Source organism: Nomascus leucogenys, chromosome 9 (genome assembly GCF_006542625.1).
Source record: "Nomascus leucogenys isolate Asia chromosome 9, Asia_NLE_v1, whole genome shotgun sequence".
Lineage (NCBI taxonomy): Eukaryota > Metazoa > Chordata > Mammalia > Primates > Hylobatidae > Nomascus > Nomascus leucogenys.
In genome coordinates, this window is record NC_044389.1 from 65,764,288 (window position 1) to 65,782,637 (window position 18,350).

General features: G+C 37.0%; 1 protein-coding gene across 5 annotated transcripts in view; it reads right to left on the bottom strand.

The window, feature by feature from the left end:
- Positions 1-3,955: 3,955 nt before the first annotated feature.
- The window catches only part of LIN54 (lin-54 DREAM MuvB core complex component), a 91,567-nt gene continuing 77,172 nt past the window's right edge, over positions 3,956-18,350 (bottom strand). For 2 of the 5 annotated variants that reach the window (XM_003265828.3, XM_003265829.3), the window contains exons 8-13: positions 17,669-17,760; positions 16,485-16,556; positions 15,580-15,682; positions 15,288-15,425; positions 10,313-10,515; positions 3,956-7,674 (exon numbers count right to left, since the gene is read on the bottom strand). In XM_003265828.3, coding sequence (XP_003265876.3) covers positions 7,473-7,674; positions 10,313-10,515; positions 15,288-15,425; positions 15,580-15,682; positions 16,485-16,556; positions 17,669-17,760 — 810 coding nt within the window. In that variant the 3' untranslated portion in view covers positions 3,956-7,472. The remainder of the gene's footprint in view (positions 7,675-10,312; positions 10,516-15,287; positions 15,426-15,579; positions 15,683-16,484; positions 16,557-17,668; positions 17,761-18,350) is intronic. The other 3 variants (XM_003265827.3, XM_004089007.3, XM_012499350.2) reach the window with 3 other exon arrangements.

Genomic DNA, 18,350 nt, shown 5'->3' on the forward strand with positions numbered 1-18,350 from the left:
CTATACAACTTTTAGAAAATATAGAGTTAATCTTTGAGATTTGGATTAGGTGGTGGTTTCTTTTCTTTTTTTTTTGAGACAGAGTCTCGCTCTGTTGCCCAGGCTGGAGTGCAGTGGTGGGATCTCGGGTCACCACAACCTCCATCTCCTGGTTCAAATGATTCTCCTGCCTCAGCCTCCCGAGTAGCTGGGACTACAGGCACGCACCACCATGCCCGGCTAATTTTTGTATTTTTAGTAGAGACAGGATTTCACTGTGTTGGCCAGGCCAGTCTGGAACTCCTGACCTCGTGATGCACCCACCTTGGCCTCCCAAAGTGCTGGGATTACAGGTGTGAGCCACTGTACCTGGCCAGGTGGTGGTTTCTTAAGACACTTAAAGCACAGCAAAGGAAAATAATTGGACTTCATCAAAATTAACTTGTGCTTTGAAGGGATACCATCAAGAAAGTGAAAGACAACCCACTGAGTGGAAAAAAATGTTTGCAAATCATTTATCTAATAAAGTTATTATATGTAGAATCTACAGAATTCCTATAACTCAATAATAAAACAACAAATAACCAAAATTTTTAAATGGGTAAAGAATATGAATAGACTTTTCTCCAAAGGAGATATACAGAAGGCCATAAAATACATGAATATATGTTCACGTCAGCTATCCAGAAAATGCAAATCAATATGACAATGAAACATCACATCACACCTGTTAGGACAGCTATTATAAAGAAGACATGGAGGTCGGGCGCGGTGGCTCATGCCTGTAATCCCTGCACTTTGCGAGGTCGAGGCAGGTGGATCACCTGAGGTCAGGAGTTTGAGATCAGCCTGGCAACATGATGAAACCCCGTCTCTACTGAAAATACAAAAACTTAGCTGGGCGTGGTTGCACGTGCCTGTAATCCCAGCTACTCAGGAGGCTGAGGCAGGAGAATCGCCTGAACCCAGTGAGCCAAGATCTTGCCACTGCACTCCAGCCTGGGCAACAAGAGCAAGATTCCGTCTCAAAAAAATAAGACATGGCCAGGCACAGTAGCTCATGCCTCAACTCCCAGCATTTTGGGAAGCCGAGGCAGGAGGATTGCTTGAACCCAGGAGTTCAAAACCAGCCTGGACAATAAGCAGTGAGACCCCCATCTCTGAAAGAAAAAAGGGAAAGAAAAGACAGTATTGGCAAGAATGTGGAGAAATTAGAACCCTCATACACTTTTGTTGGTGAGAACGTAAAATAGTGCAGCTAGTGCAGCAGCTTTGGAAAACAGCCTGGCAGTTCCTCAAAAGCTTAGAGTTACCTGTGACCTAGCAAATTGTACTCCTAGGCATATACCCAAGGGAAATGAAAACGTCCACACAAAAATGTGTACATGAACTTCATTGATAATAGCCAAAAAGTAGGGAAAAAGCCTAAATGTCCATCAACTGATTAGTGAAAACAAAAAAAGTGCTATAACCACAAGATGGGTAAGTGTATGTTTAACCTTATAACAAACTGCCAAAACTTGCAAAGTGACTATCGTTTTGCATTCTGGCCAGCAATATATCAATGTTCCCATTGCTGTACTTCTTTCTTAGCACTTGGTATTGTCCGGATTTTGGTCTGTTTTCAAGTAGACATTCTAATAGTTGTCTAGTGCTATTTCATTGTAGTTTACACTTGTATTTTCCTAATAACCAATGATGTGGAGCACCTTTTCATATGCTTATTTGCCATCGTGTATCTTCTTAGGTGAAATGTCTGTTCAAGTCTTTTGTTCGTATTTTGGAAGACTGGCTCTTTTCTTACTGAGCATTAGTTACATATTCTGGATATAAGTGCATTATCAGATGTGTTTTGCAATTATTTTTTTCTCAGTCTGTGGCTTTTTTTATATTCTTAACAGTGTCTTTTGAAAAGCAGATGTAATTAATTTTGATAAGTCCAGTTTTTCCATTTTTTTCTTTTTGGGAATCTTAGTTTCGTATCTAAAATCTTTGCCTAACTCAAGGTCACAGATTTTTCTTAGGTTTTCTTCTCAATATTTAGTAGTTTTAGGCCTTACATGTAAGCTATGATTCATTCTCAGTTAACTTTGGTATATGAGTTGAGGTGCTTTTTTTTTTTGAGACTGAGTCTCACTCTTTTGCCCAGGCTGGAGTGCAGTGACACGATCTTGGCTCACTGCAACTCCACCTCCCAGGTTCAAGTGATTCCTTTGCCTCCTGAGTAGCTGAGACTACAAATGTGTGCTACCACGCCCGGCTAATTTTTGTGTTTTTAGTAGAGTTGGGGTTTTGCCTTGTTGGCCAGGATGGTCTGAACTCCTGACCTTAAGTGATCCACCTGCCTCGGCCTCCCAAAGTGTTGGATTACAGGCATGAGCCACCGTACTCAGCCATGAAGTTCATATTTTTACATATGGATATGCCAGCCCCATTTGTTTAAAAAACTATCCCCGTTGAACTACTTTCGTACAATTATAAAAAACCAACTATATATATGGGGTCTCTATTCTCTTCCACTGTTAATAGGATCTATCCACTACCATAGTCTTAATTACTCTAGTTTTATCTGTCTTGAAATTAGGTGGGAGTTCTCCAACTTTGTTCTTTTTTCAAAAATGTTTTGGCTGTTCTGGTTTTCCCTTTCCATATAAGTTTTGTCATCAGCTTGTTGATTTCTGTAAAAATTCCTGCTGGGATTTTGACTGAAGTTGTGTTGAATCTATAGATCAATGTGGAGAGAATTGACAATAATAGAATCTTCTAACCCATGAAACATGGTCTATCTTCTTTTTTTTAGGTTGACTTTTTTATCAGTTTTTTACTTTTCAGCACAGATCTTACATATTTTTGTTAGATTTCATGTTTTCTGAAGTCTGTAAGTGGTGATTGAAAAATTTGTTTCTAAACATTCATTGCTACTATGTAGAAGTACAGTCAACTTTTGCATACTGATTTTGCTAAATTCACTTATTCTAGTAGTTCTGAGATTCTTTGATTTTTCTATGTAGGCATTCATATTATCAAAGTCTTATTTATTTATTTCCAATCTGTGGGCCTTTTTCCCACCTGCCTTATGGCACAGTGAGCTACATTGTTGAATAAGAATGCCTTGCTCCCAGTCTTAAAGGAAAGCATTCTTCACCAGTTGTATGTTAGCTGTAGGCTTTTTTTGTAAATGGTCTTTATCAGGTTTAGTCTTAGTTCTCTGAAGACTTTATTTTTTTGTTTATTGAATCATATGTGGCTGTTGAATTTTACCAGATACTTTTTTCTGCACCTTTTGGGTAAAACAATTTTTGAGATAAAATTCACATAACCATAATATTTACCCTCTTAAAGAAGCATATAGTGGCCGGGCACGGTGGCTTATGCCTGTAATCCCAGCACTTTGGGAGGCCAAGGTGGGTGGATCACCTGAGGTCAGGAGTTGGAGACTAGCTTGACCAATGTAGTGAAACGTCATTACTACTAAAAATACAAAATTAGCCAGGCATGGTGGCGCATGCCTGTAATCCCAGCTAGTCGGGAGACTGAGACATGAGAATTGCTTGAACCAGGAGGCAGAGGGTGCAGTGAGCTGAGATCGCACCACTGCACTCCAGCCTGGGCGACAGAGTGAGACTCCGTCTCAAGAAACAAACAAACAAGAAAATGTATAATTTAGTAGTTTTTCCTATATCCACAGTCATTTTCTGCGACTTTTGAGATGATCATTTAGCTTTTCTTATTTGTATACTGATACAGTGAACTATGTCTTTTTTAAAACATTGGATCAACTTTTATTCCCAGGATAAACCCTACTTGGTCATGATGTATTCTTTTTATAATGTTATGACCAGATTTCATATGCCAGTATGATAAATGACAGTTTCATAAAGTTCCTGTGACCTTATAATAAACATTACCCTAAATATACTTATTTTCTTATTGCTTTTGAATAGAAACTAAGAGTGTCTTAAACGCTCTCACAAAATTTGCCATTTAGAAGGAAATTTTTAATTAAAAAAATACCTTATAGCTTTCAACTCATAAAATCACATGGATTAAAAAAAAAGCTCACCTTTGGTCTACAGATAATGACAAAATGTGCATTCAAGAAGCCCTAACAAGAAAAGCCTTAAGTAATTTACATGATGAAAATAAGTCCAATAGTAAGGGATTTTTAGTTGATTGCCTTCCCTTCTGCTTTGGGTGGCCACACCAGAATTCCTATATAAAATGCTTAAGAGATACAATATGATCAAAGTTATGGCCGGAGGTCCTGCTGTGAAGCTTCATTTACATAACAAGTATTCATTTTCTTAACTATTTGTGTTACAGAACAATAAAAATAGATAACTTTTCTAAAATTATTTTTATTCATATTTTACATAAGATTGAAAAAATGTCAGTTGTCCACTACCAGAAAATGGGGAACTAATCACTCTGTTTGCTTTTGTACCTGTAACATTAAGGTTCTGTTTCCCAGACCCCAGAGATAAGACCTACAGGTTATGTTTAGTGCTTCAGAAAAAAGGAAACTAAGAAAGAGAGCTATCATAAGAACATCTCACATTAAAAGACAGAGTAGATTGATTTTCTGGGTATTTTTGTTTTTGTTTTTGAGACAAGGTCTCACTCTGATTGCCAGGCTGGAGTGCAGTGATGTAATTTTGACTTACAGCCTCAACCTCCCCAGGCTCAGGCAATCCTCCCACCTCAGCCTCCAAAGTAGTGAGGACTGCAGGCGTGCGCCACCACACCCAGTTAATTTTTTTATATTTTTAGTAGAGACAGGGTTTCACCATGTTGCCCGGGCTGGTCTAGAACTCCTGGACTCCAGTGATTCACCCACCTTGGCCTCCCAAAGTGCTGGGATTACAGGTGTGAGCCACCATGCCCGGCTAAGTTTCTGCTCTTAAACAGTGGGAAAAAAGAGAAGACATATTCTCATTTCAAAGCAATTTATGTTAGTAATAACTGAGCAAAATGATAGAATTTTTTAGTTGTGTGTTTTCAGAAGTAATGTCAAATTTACTTCAGATAATTTAAAAGGTTTCTTGCATATTAAATGGTTAATAAAGTTATTAAACTAAAGAAAAAATGCAAAACCTTTTTTTTTTTTACAGAATAGTATAAATGTTTATTTTCTGTATGATTTACTTTGCTGTCCTGTTTTTACAATATAGAAAAGTGTATTTTTTGAATAGCTCTAGTAAATATAAATTTAATCTTTCTACTTTGGGATGTAAATAGAGCTAAAAAATTATATACCCAACCCTCCCCAAATAGTCTTTTAAAATCATTGAATTAAAATCATTGAATTAATGTGGCTGTTCATCTTGTTCAGCAATTTGATGCAAATGCCTGAATACAAAAAGTTGTTTAGTAAGTACTACACAGGAAGGAAAAGGCTTAATATTTTAGATAGATTTTTGAAAATCAGAAAAACTAGTAGCATTTGATTGCACCTTGAAATTTTTTTACAAGCAAAACATTCGTAAGCAATGCCATCATACATAATCTACAATTGTAATCAAAATTTCACGAACATTTTCTGCACACTTTATATAAATACACATCACAAAGGTGCAATTAGAATTAACACAGAGTATGTACAAAATGAACAAAGTTTAATTTTAGACCAAAAACTTATTGCAATCTTTTGAAAAATAACTTGATTATTTTACCCTCTTACACTAATTTACATTTATACAAATTTTAATTAAACATACTAGATTGAGGTGCTAAGAATGTTTGAACTATCTACATTTAAAGTTACTGCACTATGATTTTATAAATCCAAATTTAAAAGGAAGATACTTTAGTGAATAACGGAATCCTCTTTTGGATTACTTAATTTCTATTGCCTATATCTTGCGTGTTCATATGAACATATTTACAAAATACATACAACTATAGAGTCCTTGTAGGAAATGCAATAATCATATACTAATTACTGACGATTAAGGTACCTAACAAAATGCCTGAATTCCAACATGGTTTTTTCTTGTCATAAAATCAAGAGTCCTGTCACAACAGGCTCTTAAATTCATAGAGTTTTTGAATTACTGAAAATGATTTAGGTTATTTTAGTAATTATAGGAAAACAGACCTTCCAAATCACTGGCTGAAAATAATGCCATATTAAACTTCCCTTATAAAAAGAAATCCCACTACAATTTTGAAAATTTTGTTAGGAGGCCCATCTCTGTAAATCAAGTAAGAGTTGCGATTTGATTTGAAACCTCCTAGTTCAAAAGTCTATAAAAAGGGCCGGGCACGGTGGCTCATGCCTGTAATCCCAGCACTTTGGGAGGCCGAGGCGGGCAGATCACGAGATCAGGAGATCAAGACCATCCTGGCTAACACAGTGAAACCCCGTCTCTACTAAAAATACAAAAAATTAGCCGGGCATGGTGGCATGCAGCTGTAGTCCCAGCTACTCGGGAGGCTGAGGCAGGAGAATCGCTTCAACCTGGGAGGCAGAGGCATTGCAGTGAGCTGAGATCACACCATTGCACTCCAGCCTGGGGTACACAGCGAGACTCCGTCTCAAAAAAAAAAAAAAAAAAGTCTGTAAAAATAATTGATTGTATACATGAAAACTTCTCTAAATTCATCTTTTGCAGCTTCCCTATTCTTTGTTTCTCCACCCATGCCAAATTTTATACTTGATTACTATGTGAGGTTCTATATTATCACTACATAATGTTTACTTCTATTTATATCCACCTGTCATTTTAGTAGTACCCAGTAATCACTTTGACAATTTATTACTTCAAATACATACCACCTCTTTGAAAGAAAATGGAGACAGCCCAGAGCATCTGTTAGCCTTTCCTTATTATAGAAACAAATTGCCCATCCTCTGAGAATTATTTACTGTCCTTTAATATTTTATGTTTTTTTAAATAACTTTTTAAAATTTTTAAAGTGTGCCTGGGGATTGTTTCCCCTTCTGACATTCCCAAAGTGACAACAGGATATTATTCCAGAATCTGCCCTAAAAGGCTGCTTTTTCTTTAAATGATAGTCCTTTTCTAAATACAAAATGTCATTTGAATGTGTTTCGTAAGAATTTGTTTATGTAACATTCTGTCTGCACATATTCTAGATCAAGTCCCAAAGAATGGGTGCTAACTACTGCTGCTTTGGCTTTTCTACTAACAAAGTCATACAACACCATACATAAATTATATGAATTTATAAACATTTTTTGTCAAAGGTATCAGAAAGAGAACATCTAATTCTTAAGAAACCCAAGCAAATTAAAAAATCTATAGAATAAAGCAAAATTCAATTTAGAAGGGGCATAAGCAGATTTAACTAAGATTTAAAATGTACTAATTTCCTCATTTAAAATTTCTTCTCCTTCAGTATTATAATTTCAGGTCTTTTAAAACAAGGACTGAATTAAAATACAGTAATTGTTTTTCTTCCAGAAAATCAAGTGTCCCTGCACCTTAAATTTTCTGTACAGTTCCATTTATCAGTCTTTTGTGCAAGAGTTAGCAATTCATGGCACAAGGGTCACTTTTTGCCTTTCCTGCAGAGTTGATGACACTCATCAAACATCGTCCGAATTCCTCAAGTATCATCCGTTCCGCTGCTGCCTTTGATTTTCCCTTCTTGTCTGCCTGCTCTGCCTGGGCAAGGAGGCAATTACATGTGGCTTCAGCTACTTCCTTAGTTACAAATGTAAATGGCAATCTGAAATGATTTTTGAAAGAGAAAGATGATGGTGGTGTTAAATAACAACAAAAGTGGATAACATTCTTTCATCTGGAAATCTCTACTGACACTTTCACAATTCACCAGCAGGATGAGCATCACAATTTACACAGTGAGCACAAGCATATCCTAAAAAGGGCTTTAAAAAGTTAAATTTGGTTTTATTCACATATTGTAAGAATATTGTTCAGGAAATTTAACATTTAACATAAAACACGTTACTTATTACCTAGGCAAGGTTATGTGGTTAACTAAAAGATAATAGTCTACATGAAGACTAGAATTTCTTTAACTAAAATCCTCCCAAATCATGAATGTACGCTCCATAAGTTCAAGTTTTATTTACTGCTGTTGCTCCAGTGCCTAGAATAGTGCATGACATAGAGACGCTACATGAATAGTTGCTGAATGAATGAATAATATTAGGAATTGACAGCACTATCTCTTGGGCAAAATGAAAAATAAAGCACTTTACCATAGTCACTGATACTGTTTGTAGAAAACATTCCAAAATTCTGCATCGTTCTATCACAACAAAACAAAATGGTGAAACCAAACGTTGTTCTATACACAGAGTTGCATTCATAAAGACCTGAGCTATTGAGTATTAAATTGGAGCAACCCATTGTGAGGCTTGCTATATTTGCAGCCAACTCAAGTCTTAAAGCCTGTGACAGATTAAGTCAAGCAACATAATCTAACCACTAACTCAACAACCTGTGAGTAAGCGATTACTAACAAGAAGGATACTAAATAATGAAGTCTGAAATTAAAGCTCACTATGGTAAGAGAGGGTAATTGAGAATTCAGGCTGCCATGCAGCTGTATAGGAATCTTTAATATACAAACAAGCACTTTAAACTAGAAAATATTAATTTAAGGTTTTGGTCACTTGAAATAAGCTTGTTAACATGCTAGCATAACTTTTTTTATACAAGTTTCTAATATGTAGTTTTGATTATAATTTTATTATTTTGTTTTCATTAACATCGTCCCAATTTTAAAAATTAATTATAAATATTTTACTGTGGCAGTATCTTTAATCTCCATGTGGAGATTAGATTCAGTACTCTAAAGACCAGAAAGAATCCCAGGTTATAAGCCTCATTAAGGTGCCTGACCATTTCCACTTTATTCAGTCAAAAACCATTTGCTGTTTATATTCCAGTCATAAGAGTTCTTTAGAACTAATATCTTAAGGCCAGGCACAGTGGCTCATGCCTGTAATCCCAGCACTTTGGGAGGCTGAGATGGGCAGATCACCTGAGGTCAGTTCAAGACCAGGCTGGCCAACATAGTGAGACCTCATCTCTACTAAAAATACATAAATTTAGCTGGGCGTGGTGGTGTATGCCTGTAATCCCAGCTACTTAGGAGGCTGAGGCAGGAGAATTGCTTAAACCCAGGAGGCAGAGATTGCAGTGAGCTGAGATCATGACACTGCACACCAGCCTGGGCAACAGAGTAAGACTCTATCTCAAAAAGAAAACAAAACAAAAAACCAAAAAACTACTATCTTAAATATTTTGTACAAAAAAGCCTTATTTTTATAAGCACTGGATCTCATCTTCAACTTAGGCATTTTATTTTGGAGACGGAGTTTGCTCTCGTTGCCCAAGCTGGAGTGCAATTGGGTGATCTCGGCTCACTGCAACCTCTGCTTCCCAGGCTCAAGCGATTCTCCTGCGTCAGCCCCCTGAGTAGCTGGGATTACAGGCGCCCACCACCACGCCCGGCTAATTTTTTGTATTTTTAGTAGAGATGGGGTTTCACCATGTTGGCCAGGCTGGTCTCAAACTCCTGACCTCATGTGATCCGCCCACCTCGGCCTCCCAAAGTGCTGGGATTATAGGTGTGAGCCACCGTGCCTGGCCTACTTAGGCATTTTAAATAATATGCCATTTGCAAGGCTCATTCCATTTAATAATTCCTCAGATGAACCTCTAACAAACTTTCTAATACCAGTCCAGTCCAAATCACAAACTATGTTTTATCAGGTCTTGACAAACACTGGAGATATTATAGACATGCCTTATTCCTCACAGCCACCCGGTATAGGCTATTTTAAGGATAAGAAAACTGAGGCTCAAAGAGATTCACAAACTACTAAGTAGCACAGATAGTATAAACTCAAGTCTACCTGACTTTAGAGGTCAAGCTTTTCTACTCCAGAGCTCAACAGATAAAAGAGATAACAATAAGGAGCTGCACTATTACAGTGTGATGGGTGGTCCAATAGGATGGGGAAAGTGCTCCAAGAAATGGAAGAGGCAAGAGAAGGTAAGAAAATGCAAAAACATAATTACACGTTCAGCGAGACATATGAACATCTGGTTTTCTTTGGAGTTCCTCAAATTACATAATTACTTCATCTTAATAGACAGAAATTAAGCACAGTGGACTAAATCATTACTGTGCATTTTCGAACTGTACAATAATCTGGCAGTGGTTTTTGTTACCTTTAAATTCCTTTACAAGTAACTAAAGATGAAAAGAAAATGCAAAAATCAGGTTTGCAACAACCAAAAGTATAAACTCAACTTTGCCCCCTGAAAAGAAACTTTACCAAAAGTGAGTATTTGGGAAATACTATAAAAAGATTAAAATACTGACTTACTTTCCGCCTCCACTATTTAAAGCTGGTGTTGGCCTAGTAAGCAAGTCTGAAATTTGAGAGGATAACTTCGTCTTGGCTGCTGTTTGTTGCTGTACCCTTACTTCAGCTGCATCTGCCAAGTGCATCAATGTCTTCCTTTCCGGGCTTTCTTCAAAATTCTTACAGCCAATACATTTGCATATTGAGGAACACATTATTTTTGCCTAAAAGATTTACAAAAGAAAAGTTTGCAAATCAAAACCAAAATACATTACTATAAGTAGATGCCACAATCAAATCAACAGCTAATAGCATTACCTGGTCAACTGATAAGATTAGATGGAAGCATCTCTGGCTGACAAACTAACTACACATGTGGCTAGCTAGGTTAGGTATTCTTAAGTCTGACAGTGGCTGTATAACGTTTGTGGCTGTGTCCTTCCATGTCAGTCTTCCCCCACTATGAATACAGATTTTCTTCAGGTATGAGTTACATATGTTTTTCATAAACATGAACGATATACTAAAATATCAAAAATAAAGGTCATCCAGAATCCAGCCACCTCAATCAAATCATCATTAACATGTAGATGACCTCCCATTTATGCATATGTATACAATTTCACATTAAAGGGATTTCACAGATGCTATTTTTATTATTCTATTATGCTATTTTTAATCTGAAGAGGGAGTTAGGGAGGGACTTCAGATTCCCCAAACCCTTCAATAACCCATATGAAACTAGTGTGTATTTTACATTTTATATAAATATATATTTTCATGTAAAAATATGTCAAATGTAAGTATATATAAAATCCTAGACCTTATGTATATATACAAATATAGAACTTTCATTTTTTAGTTTTTCAAAATCATATTATCTGCTTTTCTGCATCTTGCTTTTCTTACAACTCATGGAATCCCTCCAAAGTCATCTGGCATAGCTTGAATTCATTCTATTTAACAGCTAGGTGTAAATCCCTGGTATGATGTGTCAATTTTATTGGGCATTCATTTCCCTATTGATCGGTGTTTTTGTTTCCAGTTCTTGGGTACCACAAATGATGCATAAAGATTTTTTTGTTATACATTATGCCTTTTTATTTCTCTGAGTTAGATTTCTAGAATTGGGCTCACTGGTTAACAGGTCTGTGTATTTTAATTTTTTTTTTTTTTTGAGACAGAGTCTCGCCCTGGTCGCCCAGGCTGGAGTGCAGTGGCGCGATCTCAGCTCACTGCAAGCTCCGCCTCCTGGGTTCACGCCATTCTCCTGCCTCAGCCTCCCGAGTAGCTGGGACTACAGGTGCCCGCCACCACGCCTGGCTAATTTTTTTTGTATTTTTAGTAGAGACAGGGTTTCACCATGTTAGCCAGGATGGTCCCGACCTCCTGACCTCATGATTCGCCCGCCTTGGCCTCCCAAAGTGCTGGGATTACAGACGTGAGCCACCGCGCCCAGCCTGTGTATTTTAAGAGATGTAGCCACATTGCTTTTTCAAAAGGCTGTAATACCTCACATCTCACCAGCAATGTGTAAATGAAGGCTTTCCCACATTCCCTCCAACAATGGATATTGTAACTCCTTTTAACATTTTATGCCAGGCGCGGTGGCTCACGCCTGTAATCCCAGCTCTTTGGGAGGCCAAGGTGGGAGGATCACCTGAGGTCGGGAGTTCAAGACCAGCCTGACCAACACGGAAAAACCCCGTCTCTCCTTAAAAAAAAAAAAAAAAAAAAAAATTAACCAGGCTTGGTGCCACATGCCTGTAATCTCAGCTACTCGGGAGGCTGAGGCAGGAGAATCGCTTGAACCCGGGAGGCGGAGGTTGCGGTGAGCCGAGATCGTGCCATTGCACTCCAGCCTAGGCAACAAGAATGAAACTCCATCTCAAAAAAAAAAATGTATAATCTGATGGTGGGGGTGATAAAGTGAGATTTCACTGTTCTTTAGTGTATATTTCCCTGATTTCTAACGAATTTGAGTATGTTTTTGTTAGCTGCATTTTCTTCAATGAACTCATGTCTATATAAATAAATAAAACTGTCCTTTCTCTCTATAGCACCTAGCAAGATAAACGGGCTGCATTATAAACACATTTACTCTGCTCCTTTCTTATAAGACACCAATAAATTCCATTTACCAAAGGAAAAAATGGATATAAGTTTGTGTTAACTGGGTTACTGTGAGCCTGACTGGGAATCTAACTGAAGCAATACTTAATAAGCATCTAGTGATGAAGAGAGAAAATTCCTGACCTCAGAGTGGGGAAAACATACCAATAATAGTAATTTAGATTATATATATATATATATTTGTTTTTTAAAAATTATCTTTATATTTTAAGAACCATAGGAAAGACATTAATAGTGTCTAACCGGAGCTCAGGATGGAGAAATTACAATGATACTTAGCTTGGCGAATTTAACTTCCCCTGTACAAAAAAAAAAGATGTGGAGGGGAGGAAAATGGTCACAAGAAAAGACACAACCATGAAATAAGGTGGGTAGCCATTCATCCAATCAACAAGCCTATAGGCATTGAAAGGAAACATGAATGTGTTGTCCAGATGCAAACCAACAGGATTAAAAAGCCAATTCAGCTGAAGAACAAGGTGTCAAAAGAACAATTCAACACAAAATGTCAGATAAGCCCACAGCTAATTTACAGCCAATTAGCCGCTGCTATTCATAGTTTAGTATATTCTAAGTTTCTCCATTTTTTGGTACATAACTTTTGGAATGATAAATTTGTTACTAGACAGTGTATCTGTCCTGACAAAATTTCATTAGAATAGGTAGGGCAGGGCTGTCTCTTCTAACTTTTAAACCAGTCCAGTACCTTTTCTACTTCTATTAATTCACAGATTGTTAACCAGTTCAATTAAATGGTTAGTTCCTATATGTCTGAATTTCATATGCCCAGCATGTACTGATTGTTCAAGGCCATATACATGAAAGGGTCGCTTTGCCCTTCTGATCCGACTTTACATAAATTTCCATGTTCTGAAAAGAAGTGTTAATTTTTACGTATTCATGACAACTTTTGTATGATATGGCTTCTAAGCATAAGCCAACTATTTCATCAGGTATTCAGAAGAAGAAAGACTAAAAAAGATTCCAACACTGGATGAAAACTGGCTTGTTGGATTTAGAGATGTTAAGACAGTTTAAAAAATAACTTGTGACAGTGGCTTATGCCTGTAATCCCAACACTTTGGGAGGCTGATGGGTGGGTGGATCACTTGAGTTTGAGACCAACCAGGCCAACATGGTGAGACCCTGTCTCTACTAAAAACAAAAAATACAAAAATTCCCTGGGCATGGTGGCAGGCACCTGTAATCCCACCTACTTGGGAAGCTGAGGCAGGAGAATCGCTTGAACCCAGGAGACGGAGATTACAGTGAGCCAAGATTGCACCACTGCACTCCAGTCTGGGCGACAGGGCGGGACTCCGTCTCAAAAACAAAATAACAACAACAAAAAAAACTTGTCTCTCTATGCAATTTTCATTCATATCGTCTGCAGAACTCACAAGATGTTACTCTCCTATTCCCTATTCTACTTTACTTCCTGAGAGGAGTATTTGACTTTGTAAATAAGTAGATTAGGAAAGAATTCATTACACAGAGAATGCAATACACAAAATCTTTAATGTGACACATGCTGTATGGGAGAGGGCACTGAACCTGAGGACACGCTCCTGTGGCAGGGCAAACTTTCAGCAAGTGCAAAGCTAGGCTTTCTGCCAATAAATAAATAAACTAATTAATTAATTCTCTGAGAATAAGAAAGAATGAAAATATATGAGAGTATGAGAAGAGCCAACAGTATAACTCAACCACCCAAAAGACTCTCAGTAAAGAGTTTCAGGCATACCAAGAAACCAATTACGGTGACTTAGGGTTAATCTCAATCACTAGATTGTTACACATAAGTTTCTAAAATAAAACTATATAGTACTGTGTCTAAAGCAAGAAGGGGAAGATTTACATGGCATTTGTCAGAGCAGAGTTTCAACTACATCTTCCAGAGAAGACGCATGACCCATAAGTAAAAATAACCAGCTCAGTGGAACAACGGAACAGTGAAAATGGAGACAATCGCCTACCATGACCAGTAACCTCACCCAGCACAATGCCAGATCCTCCTTTCCTATTTTTATGCTCACAAAGCAAACTTCTTAACATACTTTGGTTTTCCACAGAGCAGTGTGCTCTTTGAGTGGGCATAACCAGCATTTTGGTCAAGATAATCCTTTAATTTCCAGACTGTACCCTGGGATGCAGGCTATTTTGTATCCATATATATATATTTATATATTTGAGACAGAGTCTTGCTTTGTTGCCCAAGCTGGAGTGCAGTGCCATGATCTCGGCTCACTGCAACCTCCACCTCCTGGGTTCAAGCGATTCTCGTGCCTCAGCCTCCCGAGTAGCTGGGATTATAGGCACTCGCCACCATGCCCGGCTAATTTTTGTATTTTAGTACAGACAGGGTTTCACCATGTTGGCCAGGCTGGTCTCGAACTCCTGACCTCAAGTGATCTGCCTGCCTCTGCCTCCCAAAGTGCTGGGATTACAGGTGTGAGCCACCACACTCGGCCATATATTTCTAAGAAGCCTGTGAAGAACAGTAAGTAGAACTGCACCACAGGTGAGAATCACTGCTGGAAAGTTTCCAATCCACTTTGATATTATTTTTACTGAAAATCAATATATTGGTGTTCTTATCTGCATACTTCTGAGCATAATGACCAAGAAGTTATGGTAAATCACCCAGTAAGACCCCAGGCTGTAATAATAAACCCAAGGTATTCCTCCGAAGCCCTGCTACGGAGGCTCGAAGGCCTTCCTCAAACAAGGGCCTTTGCGCCAACTGTGCATATTTTCAAACTGTAATAGCAAGGTGATTTCCCAATTTTCAAGTAAATTTTTGTAGTATGTCCTTTCTAAAACTGTTTTTAAAAGATATTATTTTCCCCACCCAGCATCTCACCTCATAGCATTCACAGTAGTTTTTAAGACATCCTGATCGTTTGCAATTACATCCTTTGCTATGACGTCGATCAGATTCTCCCTCCTTTCCTTTCCCTATCTTAGGCTTAAAGGCTTCTGGATTTCTGTCAAGGCATGCCTAGCAAAACAGATCAAATATCAGTTAGAGTTAAATCACAGTAGATGAAATTTAAACACTGCAAAAGGAATTGATATTCTTTGCAAGACAATTGAGTTATTTAAAAAACTGATGAAACTGGATATTTCTGTTAAATGAAATAAAAAATAATCACCTTTATTGCTTTTTGCCTTTCATTTTCATGTTCCAAATTGTTATAACAATTAGTACAATTGCAGTTGTTGCAAAATTCACCATTTGCAAAGCAATCACAATATCTGAAAGGTAAAAGTCAGTATAAAGTAAAAAGTCATTATTAAGGAAAACTATTTGATTATATATGCATACATTGTACACGTACTACATATGTGATAAAGCATCTCAGAAATCTACTCAGCTACCCAGTTAAAGAGTTAACAACACATATTGTCAACCACATACTAAGGCTCAAAGTTTAAATCACCAAGTCCTAGAACTTTGGCCTAAAAACTTAGTCCAACCAATAACAGCTGACACACAAGAGCTATATAATTTTATGTGCCCCCAAAGTAAGGCATTTCAAAATTCTGAAAAAGGAAAAACACTGGCTATATTCTAATAGTTGAACTGGCTCATCTGAGTTATAGTAGTAGTACTTTGGATTTTATGCCCCAATAAGACCAATGCTTTTCATTTAATTATTTCATGTCAAATCTTTTTAATAGTAATAAGCAAATTAACCATTCAGTGATTTTTAAAACTACCTAGAGTATCATCACTTCACTTAGGAGACCAAATATAAAAGTCATAAATAAGATCAAACATTATTATTAAGGGCAGAAGCTATGTCTGTCTCATGCTGCTATGTCCCTAACCCCTACCCAGTGATTCATGTACGGTAAGGACTCTAAATATTTCTTTCTAAATGAATGAAATAATATTTTTACACTGCCATATATGTTCAAACATTCACTTGTATGTTTATTTAAATTACTTAGACTTATGATGCTTTGGTCTGCTAAAAATTTTTAGTTAACTTCATTTACTTTTAAGTACATTTCTAATTACATTAAATTAGCAAACAGTTGCAAAAACACTTACAATTTCAAACATAGTGATTTTGTACAATTACAGGGCTTTCGGGGCCGACTGGCCGACTCTGATGGGATTATGCTGTACAGATAGAAAAAAAGATATACATTTAATCAATTAATAGTAACTAAAATTAATTTAGTTGCTACAACTAATTTAAAATTTAAAAAATTAGACCTAAAACTAATTTAAAATTAGAAAAGTCTCCAATGTATAAATCCCTCCAGAAATAAAGCTTTAACCAATGTTAAATGTGTCCATCTAAAATAAAAAGTTTGCTATGTTGTTCTATTTACATTAGGTTCAAAGGCAAGTTGTAACATGAAAAGAGGTAGAGACAAGTATGGAATAATTTTTTTAAAAGAAGTTATCAATAACTGCTAAAGAACACTCCACACTGTCCCTTCTAAGAAAACAAAAGTTGAGATTGCCTCAAAAGTCTTGGGATTCAATTATAAAAAGCAGTGAGGAAAAGAAGTGTGTGGAGGAGGAAATGGAAGTGGAATGTGGCCTGATTCCGGGTAATTAAGCACTGCTTCTAAGCTAATATTGCAAAAGCCAGTAATTAATAGATAAACAAATAAACATCAACAAAAAACAAGGGCCTAACATAATTTTAAAAACAGTTGGGCAGGTGCAGTGGCTCAAGCCTGGAATCCCAGCACTTTGGGAGACTGAGCCAGGAGGATCACTTGAGCCCAGGAGTTGGAGATTAGCCTGGGCTATGTGAGACCACATCTCTACAAAAAAATTTAAAAATTAGGAGAGCATGGTGGCATGTGCATAGAGTTCCAGCTACTCAGGAGGCTGAGGCAGGAGAATTGCCTGAGCCTGGGAGGCGGAGGTTGCAGTGAGCTGAGATCACAGCACTGCACTCCAGCCTGGGCAACAGAGCAAGACCTTGTCTCGAAAAATAAAGATAAAAAATAGTTACCATCATCATTTTGGAAACATACTCAGAATGAAAGAGAATAATAAAACCAATGTAGCAAAATTGGTGAATCTGAATAGAGTATTTGGGAATTGACTATTTCTGTATTTTTCTGTTTGAAATATTTCAACAAGTATTTTAGAGGCATGCTCACATGGATTTAAGGGAAAAAAATCAAAGAGGATGTAGTTTGGAATATATATATTTACTGTTGCATTTAAGCTGATCTAACAACTTATGTATCTATATTCAAAATACTCACCCATTGAATGGAAGCCGTGCCTGGGTCTGGATACCAGATGTTCCAGTAAAGGTAGAGTTGCTTGCTATTGATACATATGAAGACTGCTGTAGCTACATGTAAAGAAAATTAATTTTAGATCATATTTCCAAAAATGGACAATACTGGCAGGTATGATGATCAGTAAGAAATACAAATTCATCCATTAAAATAAGAAAAACACAATGGAGAATTTCACAGAAACATATACGTCATAGAGCTCTTTTAAAGACTCAAACCAATACTATAGGTGAAAATAATGTGAACATTTTACAGTACTACATAGTACAAATATAAAGAAAGTATTTCACAGAAGAGTTAAGTATGTCAGAATGATAGGAAATGCTAGATGAATGCTCTCAAAGTACTGTAATAACTTGTTTGGGCTAGAAAAATGCAATGTGCCTACTTACAAATAAAATGGGTACTATATTGATCATTTATCACACTACAAATTACAGAGAATGAGAAGTTACATGCACAATAGTTGAGTTTCTATTTTACACCAACTTCTAAACATCAGAAATGCTTATGACAAAAATACTGAACATTATTCTTTTTATCAGTAGCCACATAACGTATTCCAAAGTATATTTCATTAAAAAGTACACGTGTGGGTTTGTTTCCCCGTCTTTCATTCTAAAGATGACCAGTAAGAGTAGAT